The following is an 18,669-nucleotide window of genomic DNA, read 5'->3' on the forward strand; positions in this document are numbered from 1 at the left end:
AGTATAGACTGCCATGCACATCCACTATCAATGCAAAAACCATATGAAATGTAAACAGATTAAGATTACCTTAATTCTGATATTACTGTGTTTCTGAAAAGCCCTGCACAGTAAGCAGCACCCTACTCTTTTTCACAAACATGTCTGGCCAGGAGAGGCAGGCAGTATGCCCAGCTTGTCCTCGTAGAAGGATGGAAATTCTTTTTGTTTGAAGGACGTGATGGGAAAAACTCCATTTTGGAGTAGTCTAAAATTGTCCTTCTTTCTCCTCTTCAAACTAAAAGCACACAAGAGCAACTAGGGTGTGTTGTGTTGGGGAGCACAACAGAATCACAGCTTCAGATACATCCAGCATATATAATTTAGCACTTTATTATGCTTGGTGGTTTACTTAAATTAAAAACATTCATTTTCTTTGCCTCTTCCCTGTGTTTAAACACCCTGCAAAATTATACAGCTGTTTTCTTTTTTTATACAAATTATGAAAACACCAGTAAAGTATCCAAACTAGTTCTGTTTGCCCTTCTTCAAGTATCTGACATGAGGGAGCAAAGCAAACCCCGCAGCTGCCTCTGCTCAGTGCTGAGGACATGTGTCTGCTTGGAGTAGTGCAGCAGAACTGGCTCTGTGTGGCTGCCAAAGAGCAGCCTGGTTAATTGAAAGCTTTTGTTTCATCTTTCAGTTGTATGAAAGCGCCCTGTCTGAAAATCAAAAGCTGAAGTCAAAACTGCAAGAAGCCCAGCTTGAGTTGGCCGACATCAAATCAAAGTTGGAAAAAGCAGCCCAGGTAAGGCAAAAACCATCTCCTCGACTGGAGGGACTGAGCACCGGCCCATGATGGTGCATGTTCCAGCATGGGAAAGGATTTAGCCCTTGGGAGGGAAAGTGCTACAGAGGAGACTGTTATTTTTCACAGAAATAAGTGTGAGTGATTCTGTAAAGACTGCTTCTTCTCGGGGCAAGTGCATCTGTAGGCTATCTAGGCCTTTGTGCAGCATCCTGTGAATGCCTCCAAGTTTTAATAGCTTTCTATTTTTAATTTACATAGCAGAAACAGGAGAAAACTTCTGACCGGTCCAGCATGCTGGAGATGGAGAAAAGGGTAAGTGTCTCTGCTTTCTTCTGACTCGCAATCTTTTCCTGGTGTTGCTGTGCAAGGCATAATAATTTCTTGAAGGAAAGTGTTAATTAAAAGATAAGTTATATTTTTGCCCTGTGGAGTAGTGCACAGTGATAATTGTGTTCTGACCTTTTCAATGTCTGAGACTTTTCTGCTCTCTTTTCAAATTAGCTTAGTTCTGATTTCTTTCTTTTGTTATAGGAAGCTGCAGACCAATGAATTGGACTGTATTGTGCTAAGAGACTGGTGGTCCGTTGTGCTTTAAAATATTCTTGATTGTTATGAATAAAAACTGTTGGGGTTGGTGAGGGGAACAAGGCAAAACACTAGCTGGATGTCTGCCTCGCCATTATACTTGAAATCTGAGTGTCTGAATACTCCTTCCTCTTAATTGAACGGTCAGCTTCATTGCAGTAAGCTAAGCTGAAATGGCAGTGTCTGGCTAAAACTCTGCCTTAAGTGGCCATAGCTTCGGTCAGATCAGAAGGGACCCAAGGAGATCTGTAGTGCATCCCAGCAGAGCCAACCCAGGTTAGTCAGGGCTTTGTCCCATCATTTCGCAAAGACCTCTGAGTGTTGGGTTTCCACAGCTGCAGCCCCTTCTTCCAGTTCTTAATTATCCTCATAATAATTTTTTTTCCTTTATATTTAGACAGAACCTCCCCTGCTTCAGCTGATGGCCATTACCACTCATTCTCCCACCACATACTTCTGGTTAATTAAAGCTGGAGCCTGGCTCCAGTTTCTCAGTAATGTCCACTTGCATGTTGGAGGGTCACCTGCAGTGGAATTTCCTCCTAAAGTGTTTCATCTCCTAAATTTTTAGAAGCTTTGCTAGATGGCTGAACCATGTGTTTAAATTCAGTTCCTACCATAAAAGACCTTAATAATTTATGTGTAAACACTTCCCAGGATTTGCCAGATTTAGTCTGGAGGAGGTGACGTTCAGGATCCCCACTTTGGACAGAGTTAGGCAGAGCACATCAGCCTTCATCACAAGTGTGTGATACACCGACCAGTGCCTTTGACTTCTGAAGTTACCGAGGCTGCTGAAGCTGAGCTGATGGCCATGGCACTGCTGTATAAGCTCAGCTCAGTGTCTGTACCAGTCGGAACCCCAAGACTGAGATTCTCACAGCAGTAACCTGTGTGGGCCTGATTTCTAGGCCTGCTTAAAGCAGGCTCGGTGAGGTTATCAAACATGTCATCTGAACATAACTGCTGGGGGAAGCCATGGCATGGGTGGAGCTTTTCTTTTGGAAAAAAAAAAAAAGTGTGGTGGTCAGAGCACTTGCCCTGAGCAGATCTCACCAGCCAGAGGGAGCTCACACCATGAGTCCCACCTCCCACCCGTGCTTCTGAGTTGGGCAATGTCTTCCATTGCTTTTGTTGAATTAGGATCATGGCAGCCACAAACACAGGTTTCTGAGAGTTAGAGAGAAAAAAAGCATCCAGGTGTTCTCAGTGAAGATGGCATTAACTGTTTCCAAGAAGCTTACACATTTTGCACTGATGAATCCCTGGGTGAAGTGTGCTGGGGATGAAAAGTGACCCAGAACTGATCATACTCAGCCACACTCAAAAGCTGTTTTCCTCACTCTCCTGGCCTTATGTTTCTTTGCAGAGGGCACAAGAGAGTGTAAAGCCTGCTCCTGACCCACATTTGTCATTTCCTCCGGCTCAGTGTGCTTTCCTGGGGTGGGTTGAGCCCCCTCGTGTTGAAAAAGTCATTGATGGAGGCCAGATCTTCCTCTCTAGCTGCCCACTGAGGGCACCACCAGTAGTCATGTGGCAGAGCCTGCCTGTGTAATTGTCACTTTCCAAAATACACTGAAAGCAGTCAGCTTTACAGCTTTGAAATGCTAAATTAATCTGGGAGAAGCAGGATTTCCAGGCACATTTCCCTGCTCACTGTTTCTTATTTGATGGGCTTGGTGAATTTTCTCATTGCCTCCTTTAGAGAGGAGCAGTTCAATCCATGGCTTCACCAACAGAGCTCAGAATCACGTTACATCAGGAAGTCCTGACAACTGGGAGTCACTAAAGGTGGGGGGATAGTTTCATTGAAGGGGTATGAAGAAAACTCAGGATCTGCAGAAACGGGCCCAGCACATATCACCTGATGGTTTACCAGCTGCCCTGTCCTGTCTGATCAGCTCCTGGTTGTAACCTGTGTGTTGCTTTGAGGTGCTTTTCAAAAAGTGAATGCTCCTACAGAAGTACAAGGCTCATTTTTCTTTAAAGGTACTGTGACGTTTTATTCTAAATCTTTGTTGTGAATCTTTGTAAACAGGAGAAGCGAGCTCTGGAGCGGAAACTCTCTGAAATGGAAGAGGAGATGAAGGTAGGAAATAATTTATTCGCTCTGTTTATTCTGTTTTTTTATGCTGCTTATTAATGTCTTTTGGGATTGTCACCCAGGAGTAGGACAGTAAAGGTGTATGTGGGAAGGGACTTTTGTTATCTCTGAGTGTGCACCTTTATGCAGTCAGAGCTTACCTTAATGACCGTGTTTTCCAAACATGAAATACTAATAAAATCGTCCTATTATCATTCATCTGATTGCACCATATGTTTAATTTGTTATGCTATTTGATCGAAGAACTGTGAAAGCTGTTCTCCTTAAATGCTTTCCAAAACTAACCTTTTGTGGCATCGATGAGTTTCAGTGTGCTGATCCTCTGTGCTCTGAATAGTCTGCAGCCCAAGTTAAGCCGTTGTGGTTCTCTCCAGATGGGTAAGAAGACAAAGCTGGCTTTTGAGATCACGCACACTGGCCAGCAAAAAAACCACAGAGTGTTTGTATTTCTGTACTCCCTTCCTAAAGCATGTTACTGGAAGGCTGTGTCAGTAAGTCAGCCTGGAATAGATTTCAGCAATGAGGAATTTGCTTCCTGATGAAACGTGCAGCATGGCTTACTGGCACGAGACATCCGCCACCGACTGCTCCCTCACGTTCTCTCTCTCGTGGCGTTGCTTCCCAGGATGGTTCTGCTGTGGCTCAGGCGCCCTGCAAGCACGGGGCTGGCGGGGAGTGCTGCAGAGCAGGAAGCGGTGAGCTTTGCCATCTAAGTACACCTAAACCTCACAGTGATTTTGCAGCGTTACATCATCTTTTTTGCTATATTTTAATGCTCGTACTCCCAGAATGCCCCCCTCTGCTCTGTGTCCTGCGCTTTCACTCCCTTTGAGCATGACCCAGGTGGGACCAAGCTACTTCAAGAAGGAATGACTCCATCTGAAAGCTGTGAGCTCTCCCAACACGGTGCATGGATAGAAAAGATTTCCTGCCACCCTGGAGGAGGTTCCAACTTTATGTTTCTATTTGAAGCTTCAAATATTTATCGAGCATACGTCTTTGAGAGGACCCATTGGCTTGTGCTGCACCTTCTACTGCAATAAATAGCGGAATGATTTGGTGGTGTCTCACTGTAAAGGCTCTTTTGTTCTCTCACCGAGGAGATGTGGATGTGCTAGCCCCCAGGGGAGGGAGACTGAATGTGTCTAAATTCCAAATTCTTTGTTCACTGAACCAGGTAGCAACCTTTAGCTCCAGAGAGACCTTCCTGTAATTACAGAAATATGGCCTTCAAGAGAGGATGCAGAGAGTAGCAGTTTGTGTTGTTTCTTCAGCTATGCAGATCGTTCTGCAAACCAGCTCAGTCCATGGAGTAAAAAGACAAATTGGTGTCCTCTAGTGGCCTGTCAGTTTTGAAACATTTATATTGGTTCAGAAAGCAATTAAAGAAGGTGCCTGTAGGAACTGTTGGATACAGCCAAAAGCACCTCTGGTTCAGGTAGTCCGGAGCTGCAGACTGATGGAAGCCAAGATGGTGCTAAAGAAGAAAAACTGCTAGAAATTTGACATGTTCTTATATTGCTCTGAGAGATGTGCTGATGAGCTAGAGGAGCCTGTGCTTGTTACTGAAAATGAGCTGTTAGGTCCTCGAGAGTGGTACTTAATCTTTGCTCTCTGCTGTGTCCTTGATGCATTGAACCAAAGTGGCCTTTTTTTCAGTAGAATAAATAGACATGAAATTTGAAAATATCTTTTCTAAGGTGCTACTATGTTGCCACTAGATTTTGCAAAAACACAAGTATGTGGTGAGTACCTGAATGCACTCTGACATGGTTTTTGACAGCCACTCAGTAAAAAGGAGCATAAAATCTGTGAAGAAAAAAGGTTGAACTGGAGATGTGCATAAGGAAAGCAGACTTCTCTGTCCACTTCCACTGTGCCTTAAAGCAAGGAGAGGTGGCCCAGTTGTGTTTGTCTAGCATGAAATAACCTCTTCAGAGCATCTGTGTTAATCCCTAGTGTGGAGGTTGAGCCAGGAAAACAAATCTGTTAATTCTGGTTAGAATTCTCTGGTTAGGAGATTCCTGCTCCTTGCACAAGCTGAATAGCTGTCGAGCACAACCAGAAGGAATAAGCAACTTAAGAAAATCCACCAGTTTCCTTTAACATGGAGAGCATAAGGGGAAACAACCAAACACGCCAGGTTATTAGGTCTCAGGTAGTGCTGTGGTTTCGGGGATTCTTCCCACTGGTCTTTGAATTGAACCAGTCCAACATGACTCAAATCCAGCTTTTTGATCCTGGGGTGTCTGTGTCACTTCTGTGCCTGAGATGTCCTGGCCAGGACTTTCCTCTCCTTGCAACTGACTTCTTAGGAAGAGGAGGCACAGCAGTGGTCACGGAATGGTCCTGGGTTTCTGGGACAGAAACACTTCGTACTTCAGGCTATGCTTGAAGTAATGAGCTTTGTTCCTTTCATGAGTTTAACTCCTGCTAACGAAGCAGTCAAGAAGTGGAGAAGAGTGGGACAAACTCAGCAATCTCAAGAACTCCTTGGTGCCAGAGCTGCTCCTGCAGACCTGCTCTTGTGAAGGTGACAGAGCAGTGCAGCATTTGCTGAAGTGACTGCAGAATTTGACTGAAGATACAGCAACTTGGCTGAGGAAGAAGAAAGAAAATTAGCATTTGCACTGAACTGAATTCAATGCCAAGTGCCTGAGGTCCCAACTTAACACAGCAATTTTTCTTGAAGGTCACAGAAGCTTCTTTATTCTGTGGCAGCACTACACCCCCTGGCTTTGTACATTGTGCATGCTTTGGGCATTTTTATTTCCCCTAGTGTTGCAGGCGCAAAATCCCTTAATTGAAGGCAGGTACAGCTGAACTGAGAAACCTGCTTTCAGTAAGCCAGTATCAAGCAGAGTGATAAGCAATCGCAGCGGTATCGTCCAGATTCTGGTCTTCGCCCTTGGCTTCAGTCCCAGCTTTCCAGCTTTTCCTACGTTTCTTGGATAAATAGAAGGCTGTCCTACCTGCAGCACACACACATTTTTACAGAAGTGATCCTTTTTATCGTCTGTGGCAGCGTGCTGAGCCTGAGCTGCATCTGATCATGCCATGCTGAGGCTTCATGCAGTATTGGTATGGAAGAATAAAGGTGGTCTCTAAAACCATCACAATCCTCTCCATCACCCCCTTTTACATATGTTTGATGTTTTCTGCCAGTTGGATGCCCGGCTGTGCTCCCTGTGATAAAACAGAGAATGTTTATTATCCATGGTACCACCAAAAGAAATGACTCTTCCAGTATGAACCATCCTCCGGTGGCTCCTGGGTATGATTTATCCCAGGACAGACATGTGATGTGTCTGTGTCCTCACTGAGCACAGGGGCAGCCGTCACACCTCGGGCAGGTTACGTGATGGATAGATGATGGAGATTTGGCGAGAGGGGATCTCACTGCCGAGATGTCTCTGACACTCTTTTGCAGTTTATTGCCGTGGCTCTGTCTCAGGACCTGTTGATTTATCCAGTGTCAGAACTGCGTTGGCTTGGCGTAGTCCGAGTAGCAGGAGCTGCTTTGTCAGTCGGATGCCCCTAGGGGGCTCAAACCCCATCCTTCACTGGCTCCCTGCTCTCACCTGCCTTGCTTCTGTTGGTTTTACAAGGCTTTTGGATGAGGTATCTTGATTCCTTATTGGAGAGCAGAGGTAGTGCTTTTGGGTAGCTAAGAATCGAGCTGACAGATGGGGGCTACACAAAGTACCTCTCTTTTATACAGGAATGAGCCCTTGGACAAAATGTCCTGGGATGCAGCAGGTTCCTTGCCAACTGCAGCCAGCTCCATGTCATGCGAGTTGACTGGAAGTTCATGCAAGTTCTTTGTATCACAGGAGATTTGCCCACGCTGCTTCTTGTTCAGGACAGACAGTGACTTCCCTTTGAATGCTTTCTGCTAATTAAATGGCAGAGAGGAATCCCCTTCCCTCTCTCCTCCCTGCCATTGCACGCTCGCAAGAGGACGCAGGGAGGAGCACGTTGGTTTGAGGAGCTGCTTTGGTTGTGATCTGTGGTTTGTTCACTTGAACTTAAAACGACTTTTCTTGCCCATGTTTCTCTTCCTGCCTTTCCCCTGCCCAGTGTCTGTGCTCCTTCCACCATGGAGGAAGGTTTCTTGTTCACGTGGCCCCGCTGCCCGATGAGCTGTCGGGAGGAAGGAGGGATGGGACGCTGCTCAGAAAGCAGCTCTGCAGCCCTCAGCGTGTCCTGGCACCCATGCTTGGTATAAATGTCCCGCACCTGGTTTTGCTTTAGCACCACTGGGGAAAATGTCATCCTTGTGGAACTGGTGATGTCTGCCTGGCTTTTACCATTTTCCCATTTTGTCTGCATCATTGCTTTTATGTTCTGTATCTCCCCGTTGCTGCTGTACCTATGCTAGCCACAGTTTTGGGGCTCAATTTCTACACTGTCCCTTGCCCATTCGTTTCTTTTGTAACCAAGGATGCCACGTTTTCACGTGCCTCCTGTGTAAGGTGCTGTCAATCAAGCTCCTCTAGTTGAACTGAGCAGTTTCAGGTTCTGACTTTTCACCTCTGGAGATCAGAGATATATTGAGCCCCATGACAGAGAAGAGTTGAATCTGGGCAGGGGTGACGAACCCACACACATGCCCCAGAACTTTTGGCAGGACTGAAGCCTGAGCGGACCCATGACCTGTCATTCAGGTGCTGCAGGGATGAGGGATGTGAGCAGATGTGGTACCTGTCTCCATGGTCTGCTGTAGGGCAGTGATACTTTCAGGTGCTTCAGTCTGTGTCTTTAAAATCTCCCAGGAAGCTCTGATCACTCTTTGCTACATAAGACTGCTTTAGCTTTTAGAAATAGATCAAGAAAAGGAATTTTAAAGAAATTCTCAGTTGCCAGCAGTGTTTTCAAAGCCTGCGTAGGTGGTAAGTCAGCGGTGGTAGTTCTCACAGTAGTTCCTAAGTCCAGGGGCTATGTGCTGCTGGAGCTCGCTGCCTGGGTAAACTAGAATATAAACTGCAAGAGTCTGTCTTGCTTTGTGGTGGGAAACCCCTTTATTTCACCTTTTTAAAGTCTTTGGGGCCCCCTGAAGAAAGGGATGGCTCCCAAAACATCTTCAGTGTGTTATAAGGCTTTCCCCATACGCACCTGAGCTGCTGCCCATCCAGCACTCACTGCTGCTAATTTTTCTTTTATTCTCTCTTGTTCTTTTATGGCTTGTGGACTAAATTCACGTTTCTGTGCCCTTTTGTCTTCGTGGTGTTTTCTCTGTATTTTTCTGTCCACTCCTCTCACTCTCTGCAGAATCTCCACCAGCTCAAACAGATTCACACTCTGAGGCAGATGAATGAGCAACTGCTGGCTGAAAACAGGGCTCTGACCCGGGTCGTAGCCAGGCTTTCTCTGCCTGCCAAGCCCTCCGAATCAGAGGAGCTGTAGCTGCTTTCCCTCCGGCTCATCTCGCCTCCCTCTTCCACTCTTCCAGGCAGGTCTCCGCTCCCTTGGCTGGGCTGTTCCCCCTCGCCTCGTTGCTCTTGAGGGTATCTGATGAAGCTTGTGGCTCAAAAGCAGCATGTGGCAAAGGATTCTCCAGAAACCAAAAGCATGGTGTTACTGCCCGGCTGAAGCAGGGTTTCTCTGGAAGCTCTGTTCAGTCCTGCTGACTTTTGCTCTGCTTGGCAGATGATCCTGATCTCACCGTTTCACTAACCCGCCACGTTGGGGGCTTGCCTTGTCCTCTGGATGGGGCCTGTGTCTCCTGTCATCCAGGAGACGAACAGGAGGGTGGGCTCCTGCCTTCATGTGGGAACGCAGACTTGGGTGGGGGCCACTGAGGTGGCTACTGAGGAGTGATGGATCAGCTGCTTCGCTGTGGCTTAGCACTGACTTTGGAGGAGCTTGTCAGTGCCAACAGGTCAGCCAGCAGCCCCTTCCCCCCCCGCCTTACCTCCGAATAGGTGTTTGTGCTGTGTCTGCTCATTATGCAATTCTTTTTTTAATTGGACTTAGTGCAGTGAGAAGCTGGCACCCAGCAGGTAAGATTATCCAAAGTCAGAATGAACAATATAATAAATTTCTAGGGTTGTTATGAAAAGAGCACATTTTAAACACGAAAGTGATTTTTAGAAAACCTACAACTGGGCAGTCCTCAGCAGGTTTTCTTGGTCACTTGAGCAAAGAGAACAAGCTCTTTCCCTCATTTTAAACAGATTTTTGAGTCTGAGTTCACAGACTGCAGCATCCCCTCTGCCTCCTGCGGTCTGGCTACAAGGCAGGGGAAGCAATAGGAGCTGGACCAGGTGTGCTTTCTTTTTTCATCTTCTGTTTTAAATTCAGTGCAGAGCAATTAGTTTGAAATCCAAGGACAAGCCTTCCGTAAGCTTTGCCCTCACACATCACACAGTTAAATTACATCCTTTCTTGCTACTTCATTGGTTCAGTGCTAAAATAAAGCTGTAAATGCTTCTTTCTTAGGGCCCTACCTGTCTTTTGCAGGTTAGTAGGGATATTCAGATCCCTTCAGACATAGCTATTTTTTTAAAAAAAGGAAGAAGCAGTATGCTCTCGTGGGCTGGAAGTGACACTAAGGTATAAAAAAAAAGAATCTATTCTTAGCACACAAATTATATCAAGGATGATTAACCGTAGAAACAAACTAACCAGGGGAATTGTTGCTTCCCCTTTCCAGGAGTCTCAGTTCAAGACCACACGTGTATCACAGGGTCTGAGAGAGGCGGTGTTTTGTGTTACATGGCCTGAATTGTGCAGCTGGTCAGATGAAATGATCTCACCATCTTTCTGGTTTAAATCTGTGAAAGTATTCTGGAACCTGTCACTAACTCATTCCTTCTCACAAGCAGTGAGGTTAAGTCATTCTCCATCCCAGTGTGCTTTGAGATCTGAGAGGGAAAATTGAGCAAAACTGTTTCCAGACTCAGAGAAATAATGTTTCACAAACTGTAAGTCACTGGTCTCTCTTCTCCTAGGAAACTCCCCCTGCTAACACCCATCTGCTCTGACATACCTTGTCCCTCGTGCAGGCTGGCTGAGACATGAGCGAACTGATCCTTCCCAGCTTGCTTACAGGTTTGCAACTCACTGCTGGTGTCTGAGCTGGAGAAGAGCCTCGTGTCTGCAAGTTCTGCTGATTTTTTTTCAACTCTTTTAGTAGGTCTAACACAGGATGTTGCTGGTACCTGTAAACCTTGTCTCACCAGTGTCTGTAAACATCACAGCTATACAGTAATGTCACTGTTTTAAACTCTGACAGATTTACCATGCTCTTGCAGCAGTGGTGCTTTCCAAAGAATCTAATTTTCCAAAATCCACGTAATTTCTGAAGTGCCCCCTTCTCCAGTGTCACAGGTAATGCAGAGTACCACTGCTCAGACCAGCCTCTGGCCCAAAACTCACTTTATGCCGACGCTGCATCATGGTCAGCTCTGCTGTCTGCTGCAGGCTGTGCTGCATCCCTCATTCCCTCCTTGCCATTTCCAATGAGACATTTATAAAGCTTCCGTTTTCAGGCACCTGCATTACCAGCCTGCTTTACGTGCAGTTTGTTTTACTTGACTTGAGTCTGCTTTGCTTCAGAGGGAGGAATGCCCTTGACCTGGGAGGAAGGAAGTTTTGTAAGGTTGATTTTTCAGAAAGCTGCACTGGAAACTGATGTAGTGGGACTACAGCTGGAAAACTTTTCAAGAAGAACTTGCTTTACATGTACTTATATGCTCCTTCCTTTTCAAATAAATCACCAAAGTTGCACTGAAGCATGTGTGTAAAGCATAGCCACCGTCAGAGCTTCCAGCAAGCTGTAGAACTGGGATAGTTGTTCTCTGATGTTGCTTCTGGGAACCTCTTGACAGATTATCTCTATCAAAGCAAGTGGCAGAACTTTGTATCACTACCTTGCTGCAGTGATGGACACACTCAAGGCTGCATGGCCACCCCAAGCAGTGATGTGGAGGCCAGGGACTGTCCATCTGCAGCCCCCCAGTAGGTGGTTGGACTGTCACAGGGCGCTGACTGAAGGCACTGTGCTGTGTCGTGGGTGTCAGGTGAAGCTCAGGAGGAAACGGAGGGGTGCAGAGTGAGACAAGCAGCACTCTCCCCATTCCTCTGGGCTCCTGAGCGCTTTGGTGATGTGTGATGCCTCTTATTTGGCTGCAAGAAATTGCACAGGGACTCACCACTGCTGTTGTGGAGGCAGCTTGTGCTGGAGATATGCCTGCCGCACCAGCACTGTGCCCAGCCACACGCTTTAAGCTGAATCTCTGGCCAGCCCATCACATAGTTTCCCCTTTCCCCAGTATCCCACCATGGTTCACTTTCCCCCTCCTCTCTCTCCTGCAAAACCTCCCGTCTGGAGCATCCAGTGCCAGTGGGGACGGGGTTGGGGGTGCTGGGGCCAGGGGCCAGGCAGGGCTTAGCCTGGCTGTGGGAGGAGGGAGTCACTGCAGCAGGAGCAGCGGGAGCTGGTGTCTGCCCCGGGAGCTGTCTGCTGGGCATGGGGGGCTGCAGGTGAGAGGAATGGGCTGGAGGTTGTGGTCAGAGCTGAAACTCCAGCACAGGAGGAAGGAGGAGGTTCAGTGGGGATTCTGAATCTGGGGGAATTCCTGAAAGATCGACCTTGCAGAGAGAAGTTACCACTGCTGTTTGTGCCTGCTGTTAGCTGGCTGAACAGGAGCCAGCAGTGTGCCCAGGGGGCCAAGAAGGCCAATGGCATCCTGGCTTGTGTCAGCACTGGTGTGGCCAGCAGGGACAGGGAAGGGATCTGAGCCCTGTGCTGGGCACTGGTGAGGCCGCCCCTCACTGAGTGGGTTCAGTTTTGGGCCCCTCACCCCAAAAAGGCCATTGAGTGACTCGAGCGTGTCCAGAGAAGGGCAACGGAGCTGGGGCAGGGTCTGGAGCACAGGTCTGCTGGGGGAACTGGGGGGGTTCAGTCTGGAGAAGAGGAGGCTGAGGGGAGACCTCCTGGCAGGGTCAAGCTGGCTCTGAGGAAGGATTTCTGTGCAGAAGGGGCTGTTGTGCGTTGGAATGGGCTGCCCAGGGGAGGGGGGAGTCCCCGGGATCCCTGGGGGGGTTGAAGAGTCGGGCTGAGCCAGCGCTGAGGGATCTGGGGGAGTTGGGAACAGTCAGGGTGAGGGTCATGGTTGGACTGAGGGAGCTTCAAGGGCTTTTCCAACTGAGACGATTCTGTGCGTGTGACCCTGCTCCACCCTGGCTTGTTCCAGCAGGCTCGTGCTGTCACCCTCAGGGCTGCTGGCACCCGTGGGGCACATTACACCTTCTGTGTCACACCCCGAGTCGGGAGCGTGGGGTCTCCCAGTCCCTGAGTAGCTGGGGACAGTCCCTTGAAGGTCACCTGCCTGCAGGGTGGGGAGCAAGGGGAGTCGGGAGGGGGCTTTGCCAGTGAGTAATGCTGCAAAGGTCTTGTCAAAGCTGTTTCTTCCTCTATTTCCAACTAAAAGTGCTCTGGCTTTTTTCTGTCTTATGGCCCTTGGCTGGTTGAGCTTCACCATTCAAAACTGAGCACCAGGGAACTGTCTCCAGGTCTGTATGTTCTGCCCGTCCTCTGGCTGTGGCGTGTACATTGCATTAAACATCTATGAGATCCCAAAGAGTTTCGGGTTTATTCTAAAGAGGTTTTGCAAGCCAGACTTGGTCCAGTCCTGAGTTAGAATTTCAAACCTTTGTTTTCCCCTCTAGTCCTAACAAAATTGAACAAACAAATCAGGAAAAACAGCTTTATAGTTTTCTGCTGAGCCCTGTACACCCTCTGGGAACAAGTTTGGGATAAAACAGCTCAGAAATGGTTCCTGCCCTCCCAGCCTGGTCCTGACTTAGTGCTAGGGCTGTGGCAACGCTTCTCACCACGGGCTTTCCCAGCTCTGGGGGCACCCTGGCTCTGCTGTGCTCGTCTCCTCTCAACCCCTCCACGCCTGACGCCAGTTTGTAAAAATCCTGGAGACGTTACGGAGAAAATACCAACATGAGAAGTGTGCTGGCTGGAAGGGATGCGACATCCCTGCTGTTCCCTCTGAGCCATAGGCCTTGCCCAGCCGGCAGCGCTGAGCTGTAATCCCACCTTGTCTTTGTCTCTCTGCAGATTTTGACAGAGCTGAAGTCGGACAACCAAAGGCTGAAGGACGAGAACGGAGCCCTCATTCGTGTCATCAGCAAGCTCTCCAAATAGGAAGCCTGAGCAAAGGCAGGACAAAGAGGGGTGCCCTACACAAGCTGCCAACCCCGCCACCAAGCCCTACCCCTCTCTGTTCCTCCTGTCGAGTACAGCAAGCATTTCAGCCATGGGATCAATCTGTCACACCTGCCTTGCCCTGCCCTTTGCTGTACATTCCCTTTCTCCCCTTATTTCCCCCACAACACACACCCCTGCCATTTTATTATTTTTAATTTAAGCATGTTGTGGTATCTCGGACATTTTATTCAAGGGAGAAGAGAAACATGAGGACTGGGTTTGAGCTGCCAAAACTACTTCTTCCAGAAGCCCAGTATTTGGTGTTGGACTCCAATCTGGAGTAGGTAGCTCCTACTTTTAAAAGTGACACCTGAAGAACTAATCCAGCACGTCCGAGCCCTTTAGAGGTGGGAAATGTGAACGCAGGCTGGGACTCTGAGGATGCACATGAACCCACCCCAGATGTGGGACTCTGGTTGAAATGTGATGCTGTGAAAGCCACCAGGGCTGATTTCTGTAACAGGCTGATGACAGCTGCCTTTGCACAGAGACCACCTTCTCCTTTTGCCCCAGTAGACCAAGTCTTTTACTTAATACAAGATTTTAAATCTGTTCAGTAGCATCAGCAGTGACTCTCAGCATGAGATTCCTTACCCCTCACCCTGCCTTTCCTCTGCAGCCTGGGTGATTGGGTATCACACTGTATCTTTGCAGGGCTCCTGTCTCCGTTAGTAGCATCTGCTAATTGCATCTGGACTCTTGCTTCTCCGGATGGGATGTATCATGGACACTTTCTGAAGGACAAGCTTGAGCCCTTAGAGATCCTCTGCTGCTTTCACATGTATGTGAGCATGAATCACCTTGTAGGGAGCTGTGCCCACACCAGAAACCAGCCTCTCTGTCCTAACAGCTGTCTGGGACCTTTTCCTGCCATGTTCACGAAGGCAGAGCCCTGTTGAGGACTCTGGTCTGGTATTGCAGGTACCTTGCCTTGATTTGCAGCCAGAGGCTGACCAGGTGAACGGCAGCGCTGGTTTGTTTTTAGAGGGAGGGAATGGCAGAGTCCAGGCTCACCCACCCATCTGGTGGTGAAGCAGCTTGGCACAGCTGGGTTTCAAGGCAGAGGAGCATGAAGCAGCGATCTCCTGTCCCCCCGTGTGCCTTGGGAAGGTGTCGGAGGGACAAGGAGCTACCCTTGGGCATGCTGGTAACTGTATCACTAGGATACAGTTTTTAATCTGTCAAAAGCTTGCAATAAGCCTTGACCTTGAAGGAAACCTCAAAAAAACCTCTCTTTAATGTTACGCAGACTCAGAGTAGTTTGGAATTTTCTCTATGGGCATTTAGACAGTGGCTCCTCTGTGTGCTGCGTGATTGTGATGATAGCAGCAGTAACCTGTCATCAGATCTCTTGAGCTTCCCCTTAACAGACTCCTCTCAAACGATATCTTCCCTCTCAGACACTTCCTGCTGTACCTAAACCACTTCCCTGTCTACATCCTTCCATATTTGTCCTTTGATTTCCTTTGTCCTTTGATTTCCCTGCTCTGTCTGGCTGAGAGTTGCAGTCTCGGTCATTGAACTGGAGGTTGCCATGAAGGAGTCCCCCCTAGGTTCCTGGGCACCTCTGCTGACTGTGGGCTCACGGCTCCCGCCAGGCTGGTGGGACTATTTCTGCTATGAAAGAGAGAGATGAGATACTTGAACATGAGCATAATTCTTGAGCTTGCTCAACAGGGTAAAATTTATCTCTGTCAGTCAATTCTGGGCTTTTTAGAACCTTTTGCTGGTTATTGCTTCAGAAAGTGTGTTTATTTTCCTCTCCCTTGGGTTTTTTCTTCGGGGGGGGGTGTTGTTTTTTTCCTAATTCATTTTTCCCCTTCCCCTCCCTGCCCTGCCTGTTTCCACCTCTCTATCTCTTCTCAGCACTGCTGGTTTTTCCCCAGGCAGCTCTGAACAGAGGTTCCTCTTCCACCACTCTTCAGCCTGTGGAGCTGTTTGTGCACGGCATGAGATGCCGTTTCTCCTGGTACACTGAGACCCTTCCTCTGCTGCTGTGCTTTGGGGAGGAAGAGACCAAAGCTGGTAATGGCATCAGGGTTTCTGCAGAGCACTGCCTAAGCCAGGCATCCCTTTTAGATTACTTTATTTTAACCCTGCTATATTTAATAGCTTTAAGTCTTGAGATCCAGTCAATGCTTTTTCTGCACGCCATTCCCACTTGGTGCACTCTTTATGTGAGTACTTCTGCAGTTCTTGATGTTTTTTTCTCTTGGTGACCCACTCCTCGCTTCAAGACTTGGGCTCTCTAAGCTCCAAACAGGAGTCCAGTCCCTTCTGTGCCACGCGGAGAAGAAGATACCCGCTGGGGCTGCTGGTGTCTGGCGCAGCGCTGGCGTGTGCCTCGGCCCGTGTGACTTCAGACTAAAGATCCTGTTCTTCTCACGAGGCAGGTTCCTGGCAGCGTGAAGAAGCCTGATATCTGTTTTAGGGAGAGGGTTCAACCCAATCTGACAAATCCATCCTGCACTGACATTTTGCCCCTTCCTACCAGGACACTCGTGTTTTATCCTAAGGAACAGCATGCAAAGGGTGCGGAAGGCTTCGTTCCTCTGCGTGGCACCTTGCAAAGCCAAACCACTTCAGATGAAGTCTGTGCTTAGCACTGGATTATCCCCCTGAACTCTGACTAGAGTAGAGGACCCACCAACAGTTTAGTCTCGCTGACTAGCCAAAGCTGTGAGTATTTCGTGATGACGACGCAATTGCAAACCAAATTCTTGAGAATGAATTTTTTTGGTCTCACTTAATGCCTGACATAACCAGTGCACTGAGGAAGTAATGAATAGGACACCTTGCACTCCGCGCTTGGGACAGAGTGCAAAGAAAGCAGTTTTTAAAACTGATCCCTGTTTGAACCAGAGCATTTGCCAGACGTGATCTCCACTGGAGAACACAAGCTTTTTTCTAAGCAATTGCTTGGGGTGAATTCATTTTTATTGCTTGGGGTGAACCCGCCTATTGTGGCTGCGAGTTTGATGATGGCTCTTTGTAAATAAACTCCTTGGAGAAGCAGGACTAGCTTACGAGATGGGGAGAGAATGTATTTTTATGCAATTTTTGAGTGGCCTTTCAAACCCTGAGATGAATGATTTGTTTTACTGGTTGTTGTTATATAGTATTATAAGTATTATGTGTTTGAAAGTTTGGGAATAATATTCACATCTATGATGCTTGTAAACACAACAGTATTTATAAATGAATAAAATAAGAGTTGATAAAATAGAAGCTTTGACTTTGCTTCCATCTTTCTGGAGCCTCAGAAGCTGCTGCAAGTTGTCTATAGCCTAAAATGCCCTGTTTCTCCCAAAACTTCCAGTGCTTCCCTCTGTGCCTGTTTGGGGAAAGCTCAAATGAAGGACTGTGGGCACACGTCCCTGAAAGTCACCCTCCAGCCAGGAAGGCGAAGGGGAGAGGGTTCCATCTGACACCTCTGAACCCCAACAGGGTCCAGGCCCCTCTCCCTCCATAGTGCTAAGCCCTGTATTTGCTCTGCTCGGGAGCTTGGTCAGGATAAACCTGTAGCAACGACATGGGTGCTGCCACATCTTGGAGCCTTTGTCCCGATGAGGTTGCTAGAAACTTCTGTGTGTTTTGGCCTTAGGAGGTGGCTACAGAACCATTCAGGTTGCAAAGGTCCCTCGGGATCATCGAGTCCAACCCTCAGCCCGACTCTACAAAGTTCTCCCCTACCCCACATCCCCCCACAGCTCATCCAAACGGCCTTTAAACACCCCCAGGGATGGGGACTCCCCCCTCCCTGGGCAGCCTGTTCCACTCTCTGACCACTCTGACCCTCCCCTGTTGCAGTTTCCAGCCGTTCCCTCTTGTTCTGTCCCTGATGCCCTGGGAGCAGAGCCCAGCCCCGGCCTCTCTGCAATGTCCTGTCAGGAGCTGCAGAGAGGGATGAGGGCTCCCCTCAGCCTCCTCCTCCTCACACTGAACACTCCCAGCTCCTTCAATCACTCCTCAAAGCTCCTTACTGCAGCTTGAGCTCTTCCCCTTCGGGTTAGGGGCATCCAGCACCTCTGCTAAGCAAGGCAGGACCTAAACATGAATATATGGACCAAATTGTATGTGTTGGGGGTGAAGAATTCGGTGGGGACCTTGGATGTCTTCTTCCCACCTGCACCCCACATCTGGGCCAGCCCGGAGACATCCCCTCCACGGGTGTTTCAGGGGGACCTGGGCCCTCGTGGGGTTCCCCTTGTGCCTCCATCCCTCCATCACCCCTGGGCTCACAGCCCGCCACAGACACCCCACTGAACCCCAACAGCAAGACCAGAAGGGAACCAGGGCTCCTTTCAGCTTGTTCCTTTAATAAGGAGACAGATATCTTTACAAAATAACCATTGAACGATAAGAGACAAAAACGACAGAGTCCACACGAGAGGAAGGGGCTTTAAAAGCAGCTTCCCGCCGGAGCCGAGTGCTGCGGGGCCGGGACGGGGCAGAGCGGGGCCGGCGTGAGGGTCCTTGGCTCCAGGATCGGCCAGAGCCTGGGACTTCCAAGGGAGCTGGCTCCTCCCTTCCAGGTTTGGGGGGAAAAAAGGAAAATAAAGCCAAGCTTGTTACCAAGCCTCATGGATTTGCTTCCTTTTAACCCCAGGAGACCGAAGCTGAGCATCTCCATGGCACAGCTGGGTTTGCACCACGGTGCAGCTGGGACAGGGGAATGCCCGGCTCTTGTCCCCAGAACAGAAACGACCCAACCAGACATGGCAGAAATAACCCAATTTGCTCTGAAAAGCCTTTTTGCCACCAGATCTTTGCCGCATCCCAGCCTTTCCATTGCAGAAATGCCACCAGCAGGCCAGCCCCGGCTTCTGTGCCCAGCACTGCCCTGTCCCCTCTCCCAGCATGGCAGCAGCATCGGTGGCCACCGAGGCAGTGGCCAATGCGGCTCATCCTGGCAGTCTGGCTCCACCGCTGAGCCCCACGAAACCAGGGGGGGACGGTGGACAC

The 18,669-nt window shown here is 48.7% G+C and overlaps 1 protein-coding gene and 1 long non-coding RNA gene across 6 annotated transcripts in view; one reads left to right on the forward strand and one right to left on the reverse strand.

The window, feature by feature from the left end:
- PPP1R12B (protein phosphatase 1 regulatory subunit 12B) overlaps positions 1–16,950 on the forward strand; it is a 119,362-nt gene extending 102,412 nt beyond the window's left edge. For 3 of the 5 annotated variants that reach the window (XM_026864400.1, XM_026864401.1, XM_026864404.1), the window contains 4 exons: positions 683–787; positions 1,049–1,102; positions 3,414–3,464; positions 13,555–16,950. In XM_026864400.1, coding sequence (XP_026720201.1) covers positions 683–787; positions 1,049–1,102; positions 3,414–3,464; positions 13,555–13,641 — 297 coding nt within the window. In that variant the 3' untranslated portion in view covers positions 13,642–16,950. Of the gene's footprint in view, positions 1–682; positions 788–1,048; positions 1,103–3,413; positions 3,465–8,750; positions 12,159–13,554 lie in introns of those variants that run through there. The other 2 variants (XM_026864399.1, XM_026864402.1) reach the window with 1 other exon arrangement.
- Positions 16,951–17,365: 415 nt separating this feature from the next.
- Positions 17,366–18,669, reverse strand: part of LOC113489024 — a 3,833-nt gene continuing 2,529 nt past the window's right edge. Inside the window, exon 3 of the long non-coding RNA XR_003400001.1 lies at positions 17,366–17,376. This is a non-coding gene — a long non-coding RNA (uncharacterized LOC113489024). The remainder of the gene's footprint in view (positions 17,377–18,669) is intronic.

This window comes from Athene cunicularia (assembly GCF_003259725.1).
Source record: "Athene cunicularia isolate RWA chromosome 26 unlocalized genomic scaffold, athCun1 chr26_part2, whole genome shotgun sequence".
Lineage (NCBI taxonomy): Eukaryota > Metazoa > Chordata > Aves > Strigiformes > Strigidae > Athene > Athene cunicularia.